The 27,447-nt window shown below is 38.0% G+C and overlaps 1 protein-coding gene across 8 annotated transcripts in view; it reads right to left on the bottom strand.

Moving 5' to 3' along the window:
• agrn (agrin) overlaps positions 1–27,447 on the bottom strand; it is a 261,211-nt gene that overhangs the window by 86,035 nt on the left and 147,729 nt on the right. For 7 of the 8 annotated variants that reach the window (XM_058764050.1, XM_058764049.1, XM_058764048.1 and 4 more), the window contains 2 exons: positions 26,845–27,060; positions 6,575–6,799 (listed from right to left, as the gene is read on the bottom strand). In XM_058764050.1, the coding sequence (XP_058620033.1) occupies positions 6,575–6,799; positions 26,845–27,060 (441 nt within the window). Of the gene's footprint in view, positions 1–6,574; positions 6,800–11,452; positions 12,244–26,844; positions 27,061–27,447 lie in introns of those variants that run through there. The other variant, XM_058764054.1, reaches the window with a different exon arrangement.

Raw genomic sequence — 27,447 nt, forward strand, 5'->3', positions numbered from 1 at the left:
AGATAAACTTTTATTTTGACGGGTTGCCGTGAATACCTTTAAATTTCTGGTTTTACTCAAATGAAACGGTAAAATGCTTGTGAAGTGACTCTCAGAGCAGTTCTGTAGATGTTGTTTATGTATTTATGTCCTCATTGAGACGGCAGATGCTGAAATCACCGTGAGTGTCAGGCGCGCTTCAGTGTGTGTAGTAAAAAAAAACGTGCGTCTCTGCCATTCATTCATTCACACAGAGACTCGCAGAACATGCGGGATTCATATCTGAATTGACTTTTGCAGCTTAATATTTACAGATACTAGTCCATGTTGCGATTTGATTTAAGTGTAATGACCTACTTTTGATTAATTCATCCAAACTTTGACAAATTCTGTGACATTCCGCATTAAACTGTAAATTCCGTTTTTATAACTGGATTCCGAGATTCCGTCCGCGTTTTCTGCATCGCGGAAATCATAGGGCTGTACGTGTCAAGAACCGGGTTGACCGGGTACTCGGTACCACCGGTACTTAAAAAAACCTGGTACCGTGACGTTTTAATTTTTTTAGTACCGACTTGGTACCGAAGTACCGGGTCTTTTGACATCACTAGTATGAATGAATCATCTTTTAAATCAAGACAAAACAAAAATAGATTTTTTTTGTTTCTCAAATATCTCTTTAAAATATGTTTATGTTTTTTCTGAGAAACAAGACAACAGTAATGATTATTTTTGAAACCAGACAACAACAACAATAATAATTATTTTCTTAGGATGCTAAATTATTTTTCTCGGGGGAAAAAAAAAACAGATTAAGAAAATTATTATTTGCAGTGATCGTACAACATGACATTTAGAACATTTATAGAGATTTAATTAATTTAATTTAATTAGATTTTGGAAGTCATATTTCTTATTGTCTTGTGTCAAATGTAAATATGCCAAAGTTAAGTTAACACATCCTAATTGCACACAAATCAAACTCAATAGTTCTAAGGCTCTGAATTAAAAACAAATATACAAGCATTAAGCAAAAAAGCCCAGGGAGAGAGGTGGGCCGACAGAAAGTGTTGCTGCCAGGTCAGGGACTGGTGTATACTAACACAATAATAGGACGGCTCTCAAAGGAGGGGAGTATGGAGCTCGACCAAAAGGGTCCGGCACAATGCGGGCAGCGCCTCCAACAACATCTCGCCACGCAAGCCAGCCATTACCACTGGAGAAACCATTAGCTCCCATTAAGAGAGGCCGGCTGGAGCCAGCATTCAGTGTATCGCTGCCTAACAGTGCCATGCAGGGGTGGCTGTAATTAGCCAGGCACACTGAGCCCCGCTCCAGCAGGGAATGTGTATGAGGCCGCTCCATTAGTCCAGACCCTGTATCTGTGTGCCTGACAGTTGCTGGCCAAGACCTTAATGCATGTGTTGGAGGAACAGTAGCTGTAGCCACGGTTTACGGGAATGAATGTGTACAGGGCCGGCCAAAAATGTGTCTAAGTGTGCTTTGAAATAACAGTGGCCCATGTCCTGCTGTACGATTGATTGTGGGTTTGTTTGTTTTGTTCCTCAGTTCTCTGTGTAAAACAAAATGTGTTGCAACACTGCAGGATTTAAAAAAATAAATAAATAAATAAAATAATAATAAAAATGACTTTTCATGGAAAAAATATGCACAATAAATGTACTTGAGATGCCAAAATGATGTTTTTAGGATGTTTAGATGTGTTTTCACAAGACAAAATGACATAAAATGATTATGTAAAGAATAATTGACAACGGGCCGTTGAATTATTAGAAAAATAATGCACACCCGAGGTGGTTCGCGTCGTGGCCGTTACATCTCGGGTGTGCATTATTTTTCTAATAATTCAACGGACCGAAGTCAATTATTCCGCTTATACTACGGTTGCCACACCTCAAGACATCGATCAGACTATACATTTCAAGGCATTCGTCCGGTATTTCTACTTAAATCGCTATTGTGAGTAGGATTATTTCTTCCGCATCTCATCCAACGCCTCCGTTGCTAATTCCAAAATGTCATTTTAAACCTAGTAACAGAGGCTTGAGCCGTTGATAGCAGACTAATGCCGTTAATACAGTTAATAAGTAAGTTATGAGAGCGAGAGAGCGAGAGATTACCTCTGTGCGTCTCTCAATAGTGTTCTCTAGTTATAGTGAAACTTAGTTCCTGTTGTTCCCTCGCTTGTGAGAAGTCATGTAGTTTTTAAGTTGCTAAACTACTGGTAAAATCGTCAGAGTAGCGCTAACAGCATTAGCGAGTTGTATGTTAGTTTGTGTGAAAACTGTAACTGTTATGTATGTGCGGTCTGTGAAGGAGAGAGAGCGGGAGAGATAGAGTATGTGCTTTCCGTACATAATAAAGCATAATTTTGTGGCAAAAACATGGACATGATCTGTTGTTTTTATCCTTTTGTTTACTATATTTATTTGTTTGGCCAGTGTCGTTGTGGGTTTTGGTTATTTTGCTGTTGTAAGACCTTTGAAATAACAGAAATCATTTGGGCGAAGTGATATGGTCATGTAATGCGGTCAAGAGCTGCCTGGAACTACGTTCGCCGTGCGTTTCCCTTAGAAACCTTAGAACGTTTGTCAGCCAATCAGATTCATGCATTCAACGGCCCCGTAGTATAAGCCCCGTTTTATATTTTGCTTTCCTAGCAAACACATTGTCTTCTAAGGTTGTTTAGATGTTTTCTTGGAAAACAAAACAAAATAAAAAAATAATGATTTTTGTTTTTAAAGTAAATTTGATCCTATATTAGGCACGTATACAAATGTTTTCCTTAACAACAACAAAAATAAATAAATAAATAAATAAATAAAAATAAGCATTGTATCTTCTTTTAAGCATGTTTTGACATTTTCTTTGAAAAACAAACAAACAAACAAAAAGACTATTTTTGTTACTTAAGTAAACTGGTCTTATTTTAAGGATATTGAAACACGTTTTCCTGAAAACAAGTCAAAAATAATAATTATTTCAATAAATTTAATTATTGCTTCTCAGATAATTTTGTTTGTTTTTGTTTTTAGGACATTTTAGGACATTTAAATAAAACACCAATCAGAGGCACCATCCTTTTTAAAAGCATCTTTATAAATGTTTTCTAGGAAAACAGACATATAATAATGTTTATTTTTGCTTCACAAGTAAACTGATCCTCTTTTAAGGATGTTAAGATGTTTTATTTTGCAAAACAAGACAAAACAAATGTATCTTATTAATTTCATTTTTCTTATTTTCAATAGAGTGTCCCTCAGAGAAAAAAATACCATTTGTATGTGCTGACTGAATCAGAGTCAGTAACCGCAAGGATGGTGTCTCTAAGTTAGATTTAGAGTTTCTGTCTGTCCTCCTTGGTGCTTTGCACTCTCGAGGGGGTTAAAATGAAAGACACTCTCCCAAGAGCCACGGAGAAACATACTCCACACGTCCTCTGGGACCCGAGGCATTCATCCAGCCCTGCCGCCCAGAGAGTCATCATTTACAAGAGGTGACTTCCCTCTGAGTCTGTCTGCCTCACTCTGCCGCAGGAAACACCACAATGTCACACACCCCAGACAAGACACAAGACTTGCTTTCAGAAAGTCTATAAAAAATACAGCCAAAATCATCTTCTGAGCTGGTATTTTTGTCTTGTGTCTTAGTAAAAAAAAAAAAACCTCAACATTCATAAAACACTTGAGAAGCGAAACTGCACAGGATAATGAAACTTGTTTTCAGAGAAAATATTTTCAATTACATTTATGTTTCTAGCCCCATGGGCAAAAACCTCTCTAGCTTTTGTTAGATTTGTGCATTGGAACAATTCCAACGGCAATGAAGTAAGAAAAATATACTTAATTTTAAGACAAACTCTCTGAAAACAAGTCTCACTATTTTATGCATTTTTGCTCCAAGTAATTTGATCTTTTTAACTCAAAAACAAGACAAAAATACAGATTAAGAAAATTATTCTTTTGCACTGCAGACTCGGCATATAGAGTCTGTGGATCATCTAACCTTCCTACATTTTTAACAAGAGTACAGTATGTTCGGTAAAAAATGGCAAGGTTAAATAAGGAGGAGTGTTTGATCTTCGTTAAACACTAAAGAAACAACTGAAAATGTTCTAATGATCATCCTCTGAGAGTGCAGGGTATGCTAAAGCAAATATATGGAGACAGAAAGCAGGGCTTTCCAAACATGCTGGTCTGTGGGGCTCTTTATTGACTTCTCTTAAAAATGTGAATGTGTCCAGACTTCATCACGGAGTACAGACGAATAAAAGAGATCAAAATAAAACTCTGAAATGTCAGAGAGGGGCGGAATAAGCTGAAAAAAGAATCTGACAGCTCGTCAGGCAGCGTGGAAGGGAAATGTCATTAGGCAGTCCAGGGTGGGAAGGGGGCTTTTCATGAACGACACTCTGTCCTCATAACTCAAACTCCCCACTAACATGAAACAGCCAGGATTTAATCAAAGAAGAAGAGCTCAAAAATCCAGACAGTTAGCATGGAGAAGTGTGATGTGACGGGAGCTTTCAGCAGAATAATTGATGTGTTGAATTTTTTACTCAAAATCCATCCATAATACTCTTTAACAAGCATTCAGAATCCAAAATCACATTAGGAATAACGCAATACAAGTGATGTGTTGCATAATCAGATACTTTTTTAAATGATCCTTTAATTTTATATATGTCCTTGTTCTTGTATTTATGTATGTACACTGGAAGCTTCATTACCAAGATAAATCCCTTCCCTGGCAGTAAAGCGCCTTCTGATTCTGAATTCTTTCAAGTGATATAACAAGAAATTTAATTTAATTTAATTTAATATTTTTACAAATACATTATGTCAAAGTTATTTTTCTGCTTTCTATCTGTTTCAAATTATGGAAAATAAATAAATAAAAACAGTCTAAGAATATAAAATAAATAAATTATTTTGTTAATTTTATTATTATTTTAAATAATAATGGTATTAGCATTATGTAAATAATAAGTGATAATTAATATATAATAATCCTTAATAATAATAATATAAAATTATTTATTACTATATGTATGTATGCATATATATATATATATAATTTCATACACACACATATACACATATATATATACACATTATATTATTTTATATTCTTATTATTATTAATAATTATTTATAAAATAGGTAGTGTATGTATGTATATATATATATATATATACATACATACATACATACAGTGGGGAAAATAATTATTTGATCCCTCTGATTTTGTAAGTTTGCCCACTTAAAAAAAAAAAAGAAAGGTTTATCATTTTTATGGTAGGTTTACTTTAACTGATAGAGACAGAATATCAAAAAAAAAATCCTGAAAAAAGCAGCATACAAATGTTAAAAAAAGATTTACATTTTAGTAAGGCAAACTGACAAAATCAGCAGGGGATCAAGTAATTATTTTGCCCACTGTATATATGAAGAGTTCATTTGCAAAAAAAGATAAACCCCACTTTAAAAAAACAAAAATATTCTCCACATATAGCGTGATCTGATTTTTTTTATCAAAAAAGCCGGTATTGTCCACTTTCAAGGCTTTGCGAGTTCATGTTTTACTGCAGAAACCAACAAGCGCCCTTGTTGTTTTTGAACAGAAGCCGATAAGTCCATTTTAGTGAATCAGCACGCTGTATTCAGGTCAGGTGACAAGGCTGCTTTCACTTTGAAAAGAAGTGCTAGCTGAGAGGAGTTTCGTCAAAGCTGACTAAAAGTGATCGAGGATGGATAATAAGTTAGACGAACTTGATGAACCTGTGATATCTTCTTCAGGGCGAAAAAGGAAAATAAAAGCTGAAACGTTTTCACGGAGCCTTGCAAAAGCAGCACGTTCCAATGGTGAGGGAAAAGCTCTGTGTATTGCGTGTAATCACACCCAAACAGTTTATGATCACAACAACAACAACTTTGTCAGGCATCTACATTGTCATCTGAGGAGATTACAAAGATTAAACAGGTGTTTTTTAAACTCTAAAACATGAAATGTGGAATTATCTGCTTTTGCCAAAAAACGACTGTTGGAGTTATCTGCTTTTGCTATAAAACAAACTTTTAATATGTAAAAAAAAAAAAAATACTTTCAATGAACTTTAATTTTGTAAATTACCTGTATTTGTTTAAGTTATTATTACTTAATCAAAACAACCCAACTGCAGTTTGATTGATATTACTTGGAATGCGCAATAAAAAAACGTGATTTCTGAAAAAAAATAAATGAGTTAATTTGCAAAAACCAATAACTTCATTTTTTTTTTTCAAATATATATATATATATATATATATATATACACACACACACACACACACACACACATATATATATATATAGAGCTGCCATATGTTTTGTTTTAGAAAGGGGATCACTTGCATTTTAAAAGTAACATTCCCCAACACTGACCACAATTGCATTCTAAAAGCAGCCAAAACGACCTGTGATCACTTAGTTTGAAGGAAGTTGCAATGCAAGAATGGCAAGATGGTAACAGAACTACACGTGATAATCACATAAATGGAATGCTTATGACTATTTAAGGGCTGCACAGACTCACCGCAGCGGCCTTGGTGATGCACGCGGATGTTCTTCTGAGTGGCGCAGGCTTTCATGTTGAGCTCACATTCGCTTTGGTAGTCCAGGCCGTCGCTGCCGCACACCACGTGCTTGGGGACGTTCTCACAACTCAGAGGACACATGCACTTGGCGGACAGACCGTCGGATGACTGGATGCAGGTGCTGCCAAAGCTACAGGTCACCTCACTGCATGGGTCCTTCAGGGCTGAAAAACAAGGAAAAGAGAACGTGAGTGTAGAAAATGCCTCAATAACATTTGACAACGTAATCTCAGATGAAGTGGCTCTTAGAGTGTTGCTATGTAGTTGCTTGGTTTATAAGTTTTATAAAGTATGCTCGTACCTTCGTACCTATTCATGCATCTAGCACACACGGTACAGGAGGAGTTACGTGCCAAAGTTTAATATTAATGTTAGCACAAATAACATGATGTCCCATCGGTCGTGTTCGGATAATTGGTTGGCTGCTTGTCATGTTCACACTATAAAGTCTGTTTAAGTTGGGAGTTCATGGGTGAGCTCCAAACATGAACCCTATTACTGAGATAAGATTGGGTTAAAATGAGGCACGGTCTCCCAGCACCTCCACACGGCTCAGACGTGCCCCGTGTCGATACAGATGGCAGAGTGAAGTGGCTTAACCCAGGCTGAAGAACAGCTCAGTGCCCCAGACTTGAATATTCGGTCACAGCTGGGTGGGTGTACAAACAAGTCACTCTAATTCACCACGGACCATTTCAAGCAAGCTTTGCATTCACAAAACATTCTCAATTGCTATGCTTCAGCGTACCCGTCCCTATGCTGGAGGGACCTAATCAGCTTTTTTCACTCTGAAAATAAGAAAGCCACATTTTTTTTTCTGAAAAAGACTTTGTCTATTTCTTATTAAACATTCCACCACTCAGGACTGAAGTTGAAGAAATGATTTACACAAAAATGAAATTTCTGTCATCATTTACTTATGCTGTTCCAAACCTGACACAAACAGATCTTAAATCCTGGCTGCTCTCTTTTATATAGCGAAAGTGAATTGGAGCTGTCAAGTTTCAAAATGACAAAAAGTGTCTTCAAAGTATCATAAGTGGTCCATTTGGCTCATGCATTATATTTCAAGTGCAAGTCTATTGAAGCCATATGATAAGTTTGTGTGATGAATAGACTGAAATTTATAAGCATGAACAAATCACACATTTGAATCAGATTTTGCCAGTGAATCAGTATAATTTTAGTATTATTTATATACTTATATATTGTAATTAATAATATTTTAAAAACATCTTTTATTTTAATATTTTCATTTGGCATGTTAATTTTAGTACTGTTCTTTTGTCATGTTTTTTTAATTTTTGTTTTTGTATTTAGTTTTAATTTATTTCTATTTTTTGTTTTAACTTCTACTTGAACTTATTTTATTTTAGTTATTTGGCATTTGTAATTTTTAAGTTTTTAATCTAATATTTTTTATTATAATAATATTTTTATTTTATTTTTATAAACTTAAATGCCAGTCTGTTCATCAGAAAGATATCGCATGGAATTTTGAGTATAGCACACAAGACTTGAACCATACACCATTTTTTAGGATTCATTAGTGTCCTTTTTGAAGCTTAAAATCTTCAGTTACCACTCACTGTAATTGCATAGAAAACCACGACCAGTATACTCTTCAAAATTTCTCCTGTTTGATTATGCTAGAAAAAAAGTCATACAGGTTTGGAATGACATAAGGATGAGTAAATGATGAACTAATCCCATAAATGAGAAAGGTGGAAGTTTTAATTTGCAATACACCAGGGCGATTTAACTGGAATGAATACATATCTGTTTCCGATACTCACAGGAACCATCTGATTATCATCATTATTATTTAGATGATACATATTCATGAGGCATTGACAAACAAGGAGATGCTGAAGAGTGAACGGACCGTGTCACTTCAGAGAGGCCTAGTTTCATTTCCGACTGTCCCCACACACTCTAATTCATTCTCACTATCTCCGTCCCTGTTTTCACCTCTGCCGTGCATCATATCAGCCTCCAGTCTCCTCTCTCATTTGTGGGTTTTACTTTGTGTAAATCTGTTAAGAGAACCCACTTGTTTAATTAAAGGTTTGTGCCTGTCTCTAAGGACCACGCTCCACTTTTGCAGCATGACACGCACACACAAACCCACTCGCACGCATGTGATAAACCTGGCAAGCGGCATGGTAAGGATGAGATCAGTAGCGCTTTCGTGTGTTGTGTGATCAGAGTGTTCATTCTCTTTTCCTCCTCTCTCTCTCTAAAAAAAGATGACTGTGCCTCCCTCGTCTTTGCACGTCTGAACCTCGCACTTCATCAGCCTGGGCTCGCTAACTAACCAACCACTCGCACTTCCAAAAAACTCATTGTGAATGTTTGTGTGGAGGAAGTGCTAACACTCGCCCTGGTACTGCAGACAACAGCCACATACATGAACCGTTTTACACTTTGTAGCGATGCTGAATTAAGGAAAGATTTTTTGAAAGTTTTTCAAAAAGTTTTTGTTTACATAATATATGTGTGTGTACTGTGTATATTTATTATGTATATACACTGAACGAAATTATAAAAGCAACACTTTTGTTTTTGCCCATTCATGAGCTGAACTCAAAGATCTAAGACTTTTTCTATGTACACAAAAGGCCTGTTTCTCTCAAATATTGTTCACAAATCTGTCTAAATCTGTGTTAGTGAGCACTTCTCCTTTTCCGAGACGATCCATCCACCTCACAGGTGTGGCATATCAAGATGCTGATTAGACAGTATGATTATTGCACAGGTGTGCCTTAGGCTGGCCACAATAAAAGGCCACTCTAAAATGTGCAGTTTTACTGCATTGGGGGGGTCTGGGGGTGTTCCGAAAACCAGTCAGTATCTGGTGGACCACCATTTGCCTCACGCAGTGCAACACATCTCCTTCGCATAGAGTTGATCAGGTTGTTGATTCTGGACTGTGGAATGTTGGTCCACTCCTCTTCAATGGCTGTGCGAAGTTGCTGGATATTGGCAGGAACTGGAACACGCTGTCATATACGCCGATCCAGAGCATCCCAAACATGCTCAATGGGTGACATGTCCGGTGAGTATGCTGGCCATGCAAGAACTAGTATGTTTTCAGCTTCCAGGAATTGTGTACAGATCCTTGCAACATGGGGCCGTTCATTATCATGCTGCAACATGAGGTGATGGTCGTGGATGAATGGCTCAACAATGGGCCTCAGGATCTCGTCACGGTATCTCTGTGCATTCAAAATGCCATCAATAAAATGCACCTGTGTTCGTTGTCCATAACATACGCCTGCCCATACCATAACCCCACCACCACCATGGGCCACTCGATCCACAATGTTGACATCAGCAAACCGCTCAGCATACACGCTGTCTGCCATCTGCCCTGTACAGTGAAATCTGGGATTCATCCGTGAAGAGAACACCTCTCTAAAGTGCCAGACACCATCGAATGTGAGCATTTGCCCACTCAAGTTGGTTACGACGACGAACTGCAGTCAGGTCGAGAACCCTATGAGGACGACGAGCATGCAGATGAGCTTCCCTGAGACAGTTTCTGACAGTTTGTGCAGAAATTATTTGGTTATGCAAACCGATTGTTGCAGCAGCTGTCCGGGTGGCTGGTCTCAGATGATCTTGGAGGTGAAGATACTGGATATGGAGGTCCTGGGCTGGTGTGATTACACGTGGTCTGCGGTTGTGAGGCCGGTTGGATGTACTGCCAAATTCTCTGAAACGCCTTTGGAGACAGCTTATGGTAGAGAAATGAACATTCAATTCACGGGCAACAGCTCTGGTGGACATTCCTGCAGTCAGCATGCCAACTGCACGCTCCCTCAAAACTTGCGACGTCTGTGGCATTGTGCTGTGTAATAAAACTGCACATTTTAGAGTGGCCTTTTATTGTGGCCAGGCTAAGGCACACCCGTGCAAAAATCATGCTGTCTAATCAGCATCTTGATATGCCACACCTGTGAGGTGGATGGATCGTCTCGGAAAAGGAGAAGTGCTCACTAACACAGATTTAGACAGATTTGTGAACAATATTTGAGAGAAACAGGCCTTTTGTGTACATAGAAAAAGTCTTAGATCTTTGAGTTCAGCTCATGAAAAATGGGGGCAAAAACAAAAGTGTTGCGTTTATAATTTTGTTCAGTGTATTAATATACACACATGCATGTATATATTTAAGAAAAATGTTGTTTATATATTTAATATATTTATATATAATTTATATGAATATAGGCCTAAATATATGCACGTAAATACATGTAAATATTTTCAAAATATATACTGTATGTGTGTGTCTTTATTAGGGTTGTTCCGATTCCGATACTAGTATCGGAAATTCCACCGATACCACAAAAAATTCTGCCATCGGTATCGGCGAGTACTTGAACCCATGTACCGATCCGATACCATTTTTAAACAAGACCTATAGTTATGCGCTAGCTTTGCTTAACGCCACAAATCGAAATCAATTCTTCTTCGCTGCTCAGAATGCAAAGACAGGAAGTTGTGCTGTGTTGCCACACAAGCAACCACTATTTAGAGCAGAGAAGAAGAAATACAAACGTGCTAGCACATTGCCAGTAAGTTAAATCACTCGCATACGCGACTAAATCTTCACCCTGGGCGACTAAATGATGTCTAATATTAGCCACTGGCTAATAAATGATCAGATTTTACTGGTAGGCTATGTATAAGTTTAGCACAGATATATTGTCACTCGCTGAACACTCTGAGCGCTTCAGAGTTTCTCTCTCCGTCAAGCGATATATTTTTCAGTTCATCTGAATGATTGCGCAGCGCAGCTGTATTTGACGTACCGTAAGCTCTAGTGTGAAGCGCACGACTCGCCGTCGCTTTGCTTTTTTCCTCACACGCAGAGAGAGAGCGGGAGAGGGAGCAAGGGAGTCTTACATGTAGCCTGTCAATTCTGCATGGTATGTAAACGTTATTCTTTGTTGTATTTTTCTGTCAAAATAACGGAGTTCCTTTGGAATTCTTCAGCTTAACTGCCGGGTTCTCCGGGAGTAGGCGGAGCTAATGCGCAAACGACAATCTCATTGGCTGGCGTTCACCTATTATCGTCCCTGTTTTGATTTCAGCAAATCCGTTCGAGCCAATGCAGACAACGTGATTAATATTCATGAATCCAGCAGCTCGTTAATCCTTAGTGCGTTTTATATTGTTCTTAGTAGAATTCATAGTATGATTATTATTTTATCAGTATTATTGACAGTTTTTCCCCATTTTTACAGAAACATTGAATGACCAAAAAAGCACCACCACCGGTCTTAAATTCAGTTAAAATTACTCGCCAGACTATCTATCTATCTATCTATCTATCTATCTATCTATCTATCTATCTATCTATCTATCTATCTATCTATCTATCTATCTATCTATCTATCTATGGTGAAGCACACCCTAAAATAATTGGATCAATTCATACAGGGCTAGTAGTACATACAACTGTATAACCAGATACACACCCGGGTATCGGATCAGTACTCGGTATCGGCCGATACCCTGAGCCTAGGTATCGGAATCGGTATCGGGAAGGGAAAAAGGGTATCGGAACATCTCTAGTCTTTATATATACATAATAAATATATACAGTACACACACATATATTATGTAAACAAAAACTTTTATTTCGGATGCGATTAATCGCGATTAATTGTTTGACAGCACTAATACAAATAAATAAACTCAAACATACAATGGCAGTTAAATGCTGTAGATCTCTATGTTTAGTGTTAATTACAACTTAATTACAGTTTAATTACAATTATACTAATATGGTAACACTTTAGTATAGGCACCAATTCTCACTATTAACTAGTTGCTTATTAGCATGCCTATTATTAACATATTGGTTATTTATTAGTACTTATAAAGCACATATTCTGCATGACCATATTCTACATCCTTAATCCTACCCAATACCTAAACTTAACAACTACCTTACTAACTATTAATAACCAGCAAATAAGGAGTTTACTGAAGCAAAAGTTGTTATTAATGGTTTACTAATAGAGAGAATTGGACCTTAAAATAAAGTGTGACCATTAATATAATACTATTTGAATAATTTAAGACTTATTAGGCCCTTACTTGTTGAGAACCACTGGACTAGTGGATCTTTGTCATGTTACCATATGTGTAGAAAAAGCCCAACTTAATTGAAAGATGTACATGTGAAAAGTGACACACATTTTTAATGATAAAAACTACTATTATAAATAAAAATTATTTATATTTTCTTTAATAATATTTGAGTGCAATATTTTATTTTAAAAATAAAAATAAAATTAGAAAATCATTTATTTATTGCCATATGATTCATCCCTAACATGTTGCAAATTGTGACCCCTCTCTCGCCTATGCAGTTTTATTTTTTCCCTAAAATGATAAACAAGTCTGTTCAGTCTATGATGGCCTTTGAGACAGGCTGACGCATTCCGGTACTTTCCTCATCCTCACAGTCATAACTAATGGCAGCAGAGCTCTGACTCATTACTTCTGCTTCAACAGATTGGCCTCATCCCCAAAAGCCTGCCTCTAAGACATCTGATTTCATCAGTCTGATGTAAAGCGGTTCTTTAAATCAGTTCTGATGTGTCTGTCATGAAGTACACATTGAGAAGAGTCCGACGATCCGCATAAACAGCTTCCTTCTCAGTGGCGCTCTGTTTGTTTTGTGACAGTACGCAGAATTGCCTCTGCGAACCCATTAAATAACAGTCGGCGCTTTTCCACCTATTGTCGCCGAGAGTTGATGAGCGTTGAGGAAAAGGATGTGCTGATTAAAATGCAAAAGGCCGCTCCGGTATAAGGTGCGTACGTGGCTCTCCGCTGTGTTAGCACAGATAAGCTGCTCTCTCAGGCTGAGACAAGCAGGCAAATTGCCTGTTAGAATGTGACTGGCGTTGAAAGCCGAGAGGCTACGAACCATTGGGGTTGCAACCGTAGATGAGCGTTTTCCTCATTTTCAAGAACAGAAATACAGTATCCTGAGGAAAGAGTGGGAGTCTATAGTTACCTATTGATGAACTGGAAATGTCTCTCGCAGCCAATTAACCGCTCTCCTCCAGCTCTGAAGAGGTTAGGACAGGAAGAAAAGTAGGAAATAATAGGACCTATACTAATAAGGCATAAACAGTGTGAGAGGAAGTCGAGAAAGCGAGGAAGCTTCCACTGATCCGCCTTTCAGACAGTGCTATGATAATGTGTTAGTGCTGGATGTATTAATGCGTAATGCGTGCAGGGAGCTGTCAACGGCCGCAATGTGATCCTGACAGGATCGGCTTGGCACAACCCGCCCTGCACCGCGAGCCCCGGGCGCCCTCTCCAGCGTGACAGAAGATGTATGTGTATGTATGAGCATGCGTATGTGTTAAGGAGGCTTGAGAAGAGCTGCGGGTAGTGTTGCTCTCATTTCCTCTGAATATTATGGATTTAACACAAGTAAACCACTATCAAAAGTATTTGGTGGCACAATAGCACCAAAAAAAACCCAGCCAAAATTGAGGTTACAGTGAGGCATTTACAACAGAAGTGAATGGGAGCAATGTCATAAATACCAAGTTCTGTTATGAAACTCTAGATGGCGCAGGCTGATGAGTCGTTAATGCAAACTGATGATATTCACAGTGTTAAAATAGTTGGCACAAGCTGATTGGTTCATGTTGCATACGCAGCCAATAAGCTTGCTGCTTTACGTTTAAATGGCTGGTTAGCATCCACTAGAGCAGGGGTCCCCAACCTTTTTTACACCGCGGACCGGTTACGGTTTAAAAAAAATCTTGGGGACCGGGGGGTGGGGGGTTGATGTTGTTGTTGTGGATAGGGTCTTTAAAACAGCTCTATTCATTTATACTGTTATCAGCACAAGTAGAGTCGTCTCTTGTCTCTGAGAATATGCGCTGTTAATGCAGCGTTAGAAAACTCCGTCAGTTTTTTTTACTTTCACTTTCTGTATGACTAAAGTTAAGACGTTCACCGGCATAACTATTGCGCAAAGTTTGCACGTTGCTTGTGTGATATCCATTGGCTCACCTTCATGGTTTAAAATTACATGAATACATGAAAGAGGAATCAATTCGGTATGCCGCACTGTCTGAAACACGTACGCTTGTGCGCGCTTCGGGTGTGTGCGAGTACAGCGCGCAAGTAACAAATTGAGTTCTGTTTCGTTTCTTCTTATGGTTTTAAATAGATTGAACGTGTAAATTGGCAAATTAATCTGTGAATCACATGCCGAACGGTGGGGTATGGACCTGGTCCGTATATCACGGATCAACTGCGATCCGTTTAAGCCCTATGACAGATCAGAGCAATCTTTTATTTACTAATTTAACCATCGCCAAATTGCTACTGTATATCAATCGCATACAACGAAAATAAAGAGTAATTAGAAAAATCATTTACGCACAATAAATAACAGAGCGTCATATCTATACACATTTTCCCCAGAACTTTCTCGCGACCCGGTAGGAATTCTTCCACGGCCCGGTAGTGGGTCGCGACCCGGTGGTTGGGGACCTCTGCACTAGAGCATTTCGCAGCGCACTTTCAGAGTTACTCTGAAACCCTCCATCTTCCCCAGCTCCACCTGCATAGATCTGCAACGGGTTATTATATATGTTACTTGTGCAGCAGCAGTATGTCTTAAATACTCACAGCACTGTAACGGCAGCAGCAGCAGCAATAATCTCCAACAGCAGCAATTTAGCAGCGTACCAGATCTCCTCTGCCAAGACCAAATACATTAACATTGTCATATCCATTACCATGCTAAAATCTGAGAATCAACCGAAAGTTGTCATGATAGAACTTGATCTTCAAACGAAACAACACTTCTCTCTGGTGCTCTCCTCGAGCTCACATTCAAATTAGCTTCGATCCAATCAACAACCAATGAACTAAACCAAGTCTCTACCAACATGTTTTCTTTCCTTGTTAATCACAATTTGGAAAAGTATCTGTAGCTACACTCTAAAAAATGCTGGATTAAATACAACCCAGTGCTGGGTAAATATTGAACAGAACACATGCTGGGTTGTTTTCATCCAACAGTTAGGTTAAATGTTTAACTCAACCTTCTGGGCAGTAACCCAAATGCTGGGTTTGTCCATATTTTACCCAGCATTTTTTAGAGTGTACTTAATTTTACGTAATTTTGTTGCTGTGCAGTTAAAACGCTAAGTATTTTAACGTTTACAGATTGGCTACATTTCCTTTCATTGCCACACAGTTTAATGCCGATTTAATAAAAAAATTTAAAAATTATTATTCATTTTTGTCCATAATAAATATTATGTCACAAATGCTGAGCTTAACTTGTACTCAAACCAGAATAAGGTCTACAAAGCCTGGAGAAAACTACCCATTAGCATTCTCAAGCATTCGTGTTTTTCGCCATATTTGCTGTAATGCATCAATAGCAAAAACTGGAAGAGTACCAAAAAAATGAAGCTGAACCTCCAGAGATGACCTCCAAACCCAGTGTCCCACCCTCTGCTGTTGTCATCCCTCACACGGCGAGATGATTTGTTCTTTTGATGTATTTCTTCAAAGGGCTTATTTGACTGCAGCTGTCTTCTTTTTTTTTTGCACGCCTCAGTGTTGCCCTTGGATAAAGAAAATTAGGCACAAAAATGGATAATACACATCTTTGTGTGGTTGGATTCAAAGGCCAGGCACTCCTGTTCTCCTGCGATAGCTGTCAGTGCGCATACTTGCGTAGTATTCCTGAGGTGAGCCAGTCCTGACCTCAGGCCTGTGAAGACAGTGGTAACATCACGGGAAAGACCAGCAGCACGACGTTAGCTCACAGGTTTAATACACTACCAAACACGTCTATCAGAGGCAAGGTTTATCTCCTGTGAGCTTTAGTGAGCGCTAACCCAATGCAGTGCACCGCAAACACTAGCACAGGCTTCAAATCGCAGCCTAAGACTGGATTTAATTCAGCACGTGTGCATTCAGTATGCAAAATACAAATCTATGCATCCGCACGACTGGAAAGAGATCACAATCAAGATGAATTCAAACATAATCCCTGCTTATAGCCTGCTAAAAAGTGATATACAATTATGTTCAAAAGAAGTAGAAAATTAATTCAGAAAAAAAAAAAAAAGTATTCTGGAAGTGAAAACTGGAGGCACATGGTATACAGAAGAATAAAATTGTGAATAGGGCTAGGTCATTGGTGTTCAAGGTGGTTGTTAGCAGTGCTGGACTGATTACTTACAAATTGTAGTCCATTACTGATCACAAATTACATAACATAAAATTTACTTAGTAATAATCTGTTGGATTACACATATGGTAAGGTATTCTGAGTACTTTTTGATGACTTTTGACCTAACTCGTATGAAAATACTTTTCGTTCTTTGTTATCGACATCAAGAAGTGCATTAAACATTACATTACACCAAGGTTTCCCAAACTGGGGTTTGTGAGGTGGTGAAAAGCTAATAATTAAATTATAAAATGTAAAATTAAACTAACTGTGTGGCCTTTCCATTTTCTGTGTAATTATAGTAACCTGACTAGTGGCTGGTGTGTGCAGTTCCAGAAAACTGGAAGACTTTCCAAAAGTATATAAGCAGTAGGAACTTTTAGAAAGGAAAATTTAAGAGAAAAAAAGAATTAGGGTGAGTCATTATGAATAATTTACTTCCATTGTGCAAATAATATGTAATCATGCAATCTATAAAAAATTATGAGCACTTTAAAATGTAATATAACCTAATTACAAGTACTTGATTTTTGGACTCTGATTACATACTCCAGATTACATGTAATCTGTCTAGCACTGCTTGTCAGGTATTGCTTGGATGTTGTAGGTAGCTGCTAGGATGTTCTGGGTAGTTGCTAGGCCATTGCTAGGTGGTGTCAGGTCAAAAGAGCACACTCCCAGTCTCTATAATTTTCTGATCTTTAAATCTAATCTCTGGTTTCTCCAACAGTTCAAGTAGGGCTGTGCGATATTGACAAACAAAATAATATCTTGATATTTTCTGGGATTTTATCGATAACGGTAATTAGACGATATTTTGCTGAGTATGTTATTGTGCTGGTATCCTAAACTGACTCCTAAAGATTTTGATATTCTTCATATTCTGTGTGGTGTTCAGTTCACAGCAGTGATAGAAATTAATCTTTTTCAATACGTTTAAATTGATTTTGACCTTTTATGGGCATTTTTACCTTTATAAAGCCTTTTTTTTTCTAAAAATGTGCATTATGTTTTGAGTCAATTTCTTACATTTAATCAGTGGATTAGAATAATAAGACATTTGGGCTGTTACCAAGCAAATGAAATCAGTATCAACAAAATTCATCTTTTCGATGCAGAGGAAACATGGAAGCTGCATCTAAAGTAGCATTTAGATATTTTTACACACTGTTTAATGCAGGACATGAATGCATTTAACCTGCAGTTACAAATGCATAAATAATGTTTTGATATATTAAACATTAAAACGTTGAATACCGATATTTGAAATTATTTAAATAATAAAAAGATACTTTAAATGTGAAATTAAAACCGCCAGCAGGTGGCAGCAAGTCACTGTTTATAAGTGAGTCATTGCGATTGAACCGAATCATTTACCGGTTGATTCATTCAGGAACGAAACTCCGTCATGTTGCTCAGAGACGCAAAACTGCGCTGTGGCTATGTTTGGAATTATTTTTGTTGGTGAAATAGAGGAAAAACAGGCAATATGGTGTCTAAAACGTAAGTCTCTTAATTAACTTCTTGTTTATTGAACTGTTGTAAAAAATCAATATCACATTTGTAATCATGGTCATTTTCGAAGAAAGAAACAGCACTCTTCGTGTGAAATTGATTAACTATATGAAGTGGTATAATATACATTTTCTGCCCCATGTCTTGAATTTGTGATCATTCTAAGTGTATTGTAATAGACTGAATCATGCAGTGAAAGAACGCACTGTTAATGCGCACGCGCATTAGTCTAGACTTCACGTAACGCGTGCACTGCAGAAGATACATATCGCACACCCCTAAGTTCAATCTATGGTATATCTTGCCTGTTGTTCCATCTGCCAAGTGAAAATCATAAGTCTGGCTGCTTACAGAAGTAACAGCACACCTTATATAGTTGCAAGATTGGAGGTGTAATTTATAATTCATTTCCGTAGCACAAACAATGTGGGTCGAGATACATTTTGAAGTTTATTAATGTTAGGGGTTTGTTAAAATTCCCTAGCAGAAGCAGTAGTGGTCTAATAGCGATACCTACTTCAGCAAAACTAATTAACAATAGCAAGGCTCAAGCAGGCACTGCACTCCAACAGAAACAGGTCACCAGATTCAAAGCGACTGCTTTGGGATTTTCAGGAGTTCAAGGTTTAATGATAGTGGGCAAAGAAAAGGCCAAGAAACCTTATTTTGTAGGCTACATACAGCTTACATAATGATCTTTCCCCACACTGCTCTCTGTTACGGCAGTACTCAAACATAATGACAAAGATGGAATTGTTTGTTTTGGCTAAAAGCAATATCCAAAAAAAAAAAAAAAACATTTTCTTTTTTTTTTCTTTCTTTCAAACAAATTTTGAGTACAATCAGCAAGCACATTTGATGCTAATCATTTTCTTTTCCTTCAAGCAAGCCCTTTCAAACACACACACATTTATCAGCTGGTGTTCATGCGTTCTGCAAGTTGATAATATACAGTCTGTCGGGAGAGACGGAATTAGATTTTCAAGTGGTTTAGCAGCTCCATACAACAAAATGTGGATACGCAGTAAGCATTAAAACAGCAAATATACATGCATATATATATATATATATATATATATTTATTTATTTATTTTAGGAGTGCCACATTCGGTACACACTTTACGTTTTGAGAAATGATTGCAACGCAGTTTGTGTGCAATTCTGGAATAGTCTGGAACAGCCAAAATAAAATTAAAAACCGGTTCCGATTTATAGCCGGTTGACCAGTGCATCTCTAAAACCCAAAACTTTCCCACACTGCTGATTTAAAACAAGCAAGTGTGCCATCTGAACTCGCCGTTCTTGTTTTACGTTGGTGCGTAGATCGTCTCTTCTTCTGCTCTTTCCTGTTCATCATCTGACTGCATGAAACGAATTGTGACGTCCGTACCGTGAAGGTTCGGTGCTGGGTAGCAACTGATAACATGTAATCTGGTTATCATAATCAGATTCCAAAAATTAAGTACTTGTAATTTGATTACATTACATATTAAATTGCCCATAATCAGATTACAGTTACTTTTTTTTTTTTTTTTTACAGATTACATGATTACATGTTTACACAACGGCAGTAAACAGTTTTTTTTTTCTCTTATATTTTCCTTTCTAAAAAAACCTACTGCTCATACAGTACATTTGGAAAGTCTTCCAGTTTTATGGAACCGCACACACCAGCCACTAATCAGGTTACTAGAATTTTACAGAAAATGGAACGGGCACACAACTAGTTTAATTTGACATTTTTATGATTTAATTATTAGCTTTTCATCACCTCTCGAACCCCAGTTTGGGAAAGCTTGGTGTAAGGTAATGTTCAGTACAATTCTTGAGGTGGATAACAAAGAATGGAAAGTATTTTCTTATGAGTAAGGTAATCTAAAAGTAATCAAAAATACTCAGAATACATTTTCTAACAGAGCAATAGATAGATCAACTTGTTTTACTGTATAAACAACTGATTAGAATTTGACTAGTATTTGATCTCTGCAACATCATGAAGAAATGAGAACAGTATTTAAAAGAAATCTCTCTCAAAGTGGCTGGCCTCTCCTGCACCTGTGTGCTCCGTGGAGACTGTAAGAGACATAAAGAGCTCTAGAGAGGGTCATATGAAGAATCTCTTTGTCACCAGAACCCCACTGGCTGATGGGAAGAGCTGCTCTCTCCTGCATTAACCTGAGAGAGGTCGGGCAGACACCTCTGTGATTACTGCAAAGGGCCTTGAGTGGACACAGGCAGGTATTCATGAATGGCTTTGTACTCTTGCACGCTTGAATGTGCAAGCGTGTAAAGTGGCGTGGGTCTGTGTACGTGATTCAGGAAAGGTCACGGAAGAGAAGCACATCGTTGGAGGGAAATGTAATTATGGGCTGAAATGAACTCATCTTGTTTAGAGGTACTAGTCGCTTGGAAGAGGATGTCTTGTGAGGAAAATAGAAAAACGAAAGGGTAAGAAAGAGGACAAATAGCAGCTTATTATCATGAAGACGACGGGAAAGGTAGCGGTTGTGCCGTTGGTGTGTGGTGGTGTGTCTGACTGTGTGCTACACAAACAGGAAGCTGAATGTAACAGTCAATAATCATTATCTGGCACAGCGAGCGCATGTATTTAAGTACGGGAGTGCATTCAAACGTTGTTTTCAAAGGTAAAATATAATCATACCCAATCAGCTGCGATTGTTTCTTTAAGATGCCTTTATGATTTACTTTTCAAAAGCACAGAATGTGTCCTGAAGCATACTGCAGCCATCAAATATCAAGGCGCACGGTAGACATACTGTACAGATGTGGTAAATACAGGGTAACATATAATCTATTTAATTCAAATTAGTGCAATAATGATCACTCACATCGTCAGCAGCCTTGATTTTCATTTTCGCCATAGGGATAAAAAAAAACTTGAGCCATGAACCAAACCAACCAGCTCTGAGATGAATCACAACATTACAAACTTTTTGAAGCAAAAATACAATTGAAAATCAGAGAAAAAGCCAAAGGCTGTGTACGTCTTTTATGAGGCAATGAACTACACAGCCCATGAAGCTTTGTAAATGACATAACTGAATTCGAAGAATCAGATGTCTATGAATCAGATCTACTCACAGACATACAAAGTACAAAATGCTATACAGTTGAAGTTTATTACTAAATAGAAAAATATATACACAGGAGAGATTCAAATCTTGTTATTACTGAAATAAGTTTTTATATAGAGAAAGTCAATGGGATTTTTACTGTAGTGCTGTGATTTTTACTGCTCCAATGATCAGCTTGGCTCTTGAATATTAATTAGATGAAAGTAGCCATATTGTGACCACACAGAATATGATGAATCGATCGACAGCTGATGAAAATGTCGGGTTTAAAAACAGATATTTTTATGCAGCCGCTTACATTTTTATTCAGTGCACTCTGGTCAAGAAAATGAAGCTCTTAAAATACAATTATTATTGTCCAAAAATTGGACAGGGGGTCCTCAGAAATTTCTGAAAGTGGTAGAAATGTTCTAATGGTTGGTAAGTCCCTGATTGTTGCACTCAATACTCCACTCAAGTGTGGTAGGGGTTAAAAATAACAATGCATTATTCAGGCCAGTCAAATGCATGAATACATGAATAAGTTGTAAAAAGCGTCTCCCATCTGGTATTAGAAGCGAGAGCGTGGAAAATGTGCCTTTTTAATGTGCCCGTCCTGCTGTAATCTGCCTTATCTCACTTCAACACTACATCCTCCCCCTTCGGAAGTGAGCAGGACGGCAGAGAGAGAGAGAGACAGAGGAGGAGAGCGAGAGAAACAGATTTGTATAAGAAGTATCCTCATTCTCCAGGGGATAAGCAGCAGAATGAAGCTCTGGTGATGGCATTGATCATATTCTTGTCGACATCTGGGTGTTTTTGTGTGAGACTATATAGAGTTTCTGTGTGGAAGTGTTGGTATAAGACAAGCTGCATGTGATATACCAGATTTGAGCCCGATGGAACCCAATATGGAGGTCCGAAAGTTTGAGACCACATTAACAACTTAGGATTTAAAATCAAATAGTACTAAAATGCAAAATTGCCAATTGTTTTGGGTCAAAGCATCACATTTGCAGAGCATGTTTAGGTTTTATTGCCATGTGCAGATCCACATAGACCCCTAATACTATTTACCAGAAGCATGCCGGATCATATTAGCAACATTTTTCAGATGAGAAGATCACTCTGGTTTTCAGCTGAATGAGGTTTTCAGAAGAAAAAAAAACATCTCTATGATGGATGTTGCTAGATCACAGAGTATCTGCTTCCAGAATTCATTTAGAGAACTCCATTATTGAAGGTGACTGTCGATCTTGCTATAATTGTTTGCCGGTGGACAGGCCCAGACTGTGTAGTAGACGTAACCCAAGCTAAATTTAGTCTGAGAGCGAGGAACAGCAGGGTTTTTTCTGCAGATGGAGTAAGGAATCCGAGAAGCCGCTGATGAGTGTGAATTGAGTCTCCTGTCACGGAGACAGGTGAATGTGTTGTGGCGTGCGTCTCCACGCACGAGCACGGGAGCCGACGTAGGGGTGGAACAGGGTGAGCGAAAAACTCATTTGCACGAGGCAGGGATGGCTATGTGCCATCGGCGGCGGCTGCCGAGCTCAGTGGCCGTGGAGGTGTCACCAGGACGGAGCTGTGCCTGAATAACGAGCCATCACGGGGAACAATCAGCCAAACAGGACGTTAGTTTTCACACCACGTCTCTAATAAGGGAGATGAAAGTGCATTTATGCACACCTAAACCATTAACTAATCCTTAAAGTTAATGAGTGTAATCTATCATTGTTAAACATAGTATTTATCTAATATCAATACAGACAAACCTATAAACAGCACAATCGTAGATTGAGAAGGTATAAACTTTACTTAAAATCAAGTCATGTGTTGAAGAGAGGTGTACTAATATATTTTAAGTGATCTAATTTGAATTTTTTGCCCTGAAAACAAAATAAAGCAAACATAAAGCAAGACATAAAGCAAAGCAATAAATAAAATAAATAAAACTCAAAACAAAACCCCCAAAAAACAAAACAATATCAAAAGCAAAAAACAACTGAAAACCCCAAAAGTCCAAAACAAAACAACAACGAACAAATTATATTAAAAATAAATAAAATAAAACAAAATGTGAAAAGGTTCAAGGTATGGGCCTGAATATTATACGAGGCGCAGGCTCTATCACCTAACAACCATTCAGAAAACCCTAGAAACTGCAAAGCAACACTCACAATACGTCACACCTTTTAGCATCAAGCTTCAATAAATAATCATTTTAGAATAAATAATTAAATATATATGAAATATATATGAAAGCTTTGCTGAAAGGTGACACTATGATGGCACTTTCTGTGACACTAGTGCGCCATACATACACACACACACACACACACACACACACATATATATATATATATATATATGTGTGTGTGTGTGTGTGTGTGTGTGTATGTATGTATATGTATATATATATGTATATATACACAAACACACACACATATACATTCAAGCATTATTAATCAATCATTTCTTTGAACACATTCTGTCCTTTTCTTCTGAGATGGATCACTACTATGATGTGTTCAAACAGTATATCCCTATGCTACTTAGCCTCGGGGTAAACTCAGAGAGTTGCTTTAATATTGACTAAGATGTGTTTGCTGAAAGATCATAAATCAACAGTCTCTCATGGCTGCTGCTGCAACTCTTACGTGCTTGGATGAACGTCAGCTTTGACATTATTAAAGGACAGTAAAACATGCATGTAGCGTGCCATGACGTGAGAATCGGTTGACAGAGAGTGTGAGAAGCAACCGAGGGAGAAAAACGGCCCATATGTGTCCAACAGTATCAACACCTGGAGTTATAGCAGGTAAAGGATCTGAGAGAAATGAGCCATACTTCCCAAGTGAAGGAACACAGTTTCAGCCGTCAATAACGGGACAAACATATTGATTCCTCCATTAAGCAGCTTCCCATGATACCCTGAGGTTAAGGCTTTTCCTCCCCCGCTCTTCTGTACAGCAGAATAACCTCATTTAGACAACAGAAGCCGACAGTTTCAGCCTCTGCGGCTAGTTTAAGTTGTAGGCCTGGTTTAGGGAGTGAATATTTGATGCACAGATTTTACCTCCTCCGTGCTGTGGGTACTCAAAAGCGGTTTTCATCAGCCGAGTCAGGCTGGAGGTGAAGAAACGTTAATGTGTAAAAAAAAAAAAGACAGAGTGAGAAAAGAGAGCGCTCCTGGCAATCACAGTAATTCCAGACGTGCTCTGCACACATATGATCAATCCTTTCATTGATCAATCGCTCTCTGGCCCAATGCTCCGCTGCGCCGCTGCCAATCCAGACGAGTTCCAGCATACGGCCCGTCTGAAATGAGCTCCACGCACACTTCACTTCTTTCCTCCACTCGCTCACTCTCTGAATGACTGACTGACTCACTCACTCACTCACTCACTCACACAAACAGCTGGAGACTCTGTTTACCCGCCGGAGTTCAATATTATCAAAGCACCCACGCTCCCCTGCTCATCTTTACAAACAGGGCACCTCTCTGTATTTCTTTTTCTATATCACCTCTTATCCCGTGGCCGGGGTGTGAATTAACCCTTGCCACCCCTACCAATGCAGTGTGAACTGAAAAAACCTAACCAGCTATAACCATTTTTCTCTTGGCCACATTTGATTCAGTTTACAAATAATTATTAATCAGCACAGCTATTTTTAACATTGATACTGATTATAAAAAATGTTTATTGAGCAGCAAATCAGCATATTAGAATGATTTCTGAAGGACCTTATGACACTGAAGACATGAGTAATAATAATAATTAAAAAAAAATCAGTTTTGCCATTACAGGAATAAATTACATTTTAAAATGTATTATAATAGAAACCAGGTATTTTAAATGGCAGTAGAATTTTACAATTTTACCGTATTGGCGTTGGTGAGCATACAGACTTTTATATTTAATGTTATAAAATATTCTGAATTTATGATTTGCTATTATGTAATGTAAAAATCTTACATATTTATTACAAAACAAACAAACAAACAAAAAAAAAAAACCTTGAAAAGTAACTTTTAGATAATTAGCCCTCCCCAAGATCCCCACCCCATCCCCCCATAGGCCAAGGGTTAATTTTGGATGCTGCACTACCGGAGTAGAACTTGGCAAAAGACTAACCTGACTCTCATCTCCCATCTCAACCTCTCTGCCCAGGAGAAACACTGAACCGTCTGTTATCTATGGCTACTGATCCCATTTGAGCGCGAGAGATATGACCCCTGATAGCCACACTGTCAATTTCATTAGCGCAATAGCAGGGAGGCTACTGCCCATTAAAGCCCTGCCGTGGAGCCAGCGCCGATTAGCATGGAGCCGAACTTCAACTGTATTAACACACCGGGACAGTGAGATCTTTAATGCGTTTCTCAATGGAGGCTGGAGTTCACTGGTAGGCTAGAGCTCTCATTCCTCGGGACTGATCATGTCCTGCTAGACAGCATGTGAGGTGGCTAATTAGAGCTCATTGAAGGCTTTGTAGGGCATGTTCCACCGAATCACGTAATTACGGCTCACGCTGGCCAGGCCCACTGCCACAGAGCCCGCTTAATGACGAGCCACATTTCACATATTAGTTATCATTCATGGAATGAAACTGATTGGAATATACATGATGAACAGTGTAGAAAACACAAAACTCATATTCTCCACTCCATAGACCATCTATCCATGTGGGGATTCATGAATATGGAAACTTGTCATAAAATAGGGATAATTATTCTTTTTGGCATGTATCAAAAATGCTTGAATTAAAAAAAAAAAAAAGTGTGAGCGAGTATAATGGTGTTATAGCGGGTGTTAATATAATATCTCACTTGACCTTGTCATGTAGTAAATCCAACTTTTGAGGATGCTCTAAATAATAAATCTAATAAATAATAAATGACCAAAAGTGTACGAAGTTTTCAATAAATAAATAAGTAAGTAAATAAATAAATACAACTTTTCTCGCAATTAACAGCGTTTTTTATTTTTTTTTAAATTCAGGTTGAATATTTATGTTTTTCAACCAGAAACAGACAAACTTTTTTTTTTTTTTTTTTTTAATAATTAATATTTTGATTTTTGCTTTAGCACACTCATTGACAAAAAGAATGTGCTAAATTATATTTTTATTAAATTATTAATTTTACAACCAACACATTGTCTTTATAATATCATGCTAACAATTTTTCTTTCACAGTATATAATGTTTACACATAAAAATGTATAGCTGCCTTTACATTTGACGAAGGCTGTCCTCGTCATATTTTGGGGTCTTTGGCATGACATTTTTGTGAATTTTCCCTTTAATTTGAAAATAACAGTCAGGCGGTCCTCACAAGTATAGATACTGATTTTTTGCATGTGACTAGACTCACCACAGGGGCCTTTGCGCATCACCTTGATGCGTCTCTGTGTATTGCACTGGGCCTTCTCCAGCTCACACTCATTGGAATAGGTAGAGGAGTCAGATCCGCACACCGGCGCCACCACAGACGTGCATACAATCTTCTTACAAACACACTCTCCTTTAGAGGGGTCAGCCGGGTCTCTCTCACACATTGCTCCAAATCCACACAGCTTTCCTCTGCAACCTATAAAGAGACACAGACATAAGAATCAATTTTAGAAAGCCACAATCATGTGACAAGTACGGCGTTCTAGAAGACTACAGTCATATGAGGGTGGAACAAAAGACCCTTGTAAAACAGCTCATGCAAACCAGCACTCAGTTTAAAAACTCTTTTAGTTAACACATGACCTTCAGAGCTCCTGTCTGAAGAGACGTGTACGACATTATTATCGTTGCTTTCTTTTTCAGAATCAATGAAAGCACTGTCTCGACACAAGCACTCTGCTAGGAAGACCTGGTTTTAGACCGTTCATTCGAAAAATGAAAATTGACATAATTTAACATTCTATATCTGCGTGACATTCTTTTGTAGAACACAGAATGCAAGCTTTCAAGCTTCAAAAAGGAC

Source organism: Onychostoma macrolepis, chromosome 23 (genome assembly GCF_012432095.1).
Source record: "Onychostoma macrolepis isolate SWU-2019 chromosome 23, ASM1243209v1, whole genome shotgun sequence".
Lineage (NCBI taxonomy): Eukaryota > Metazoa > Chordata > Actinopteri > Cypriniformes > Cyprinidae > Onychostoma > Onychostoma macrolepis.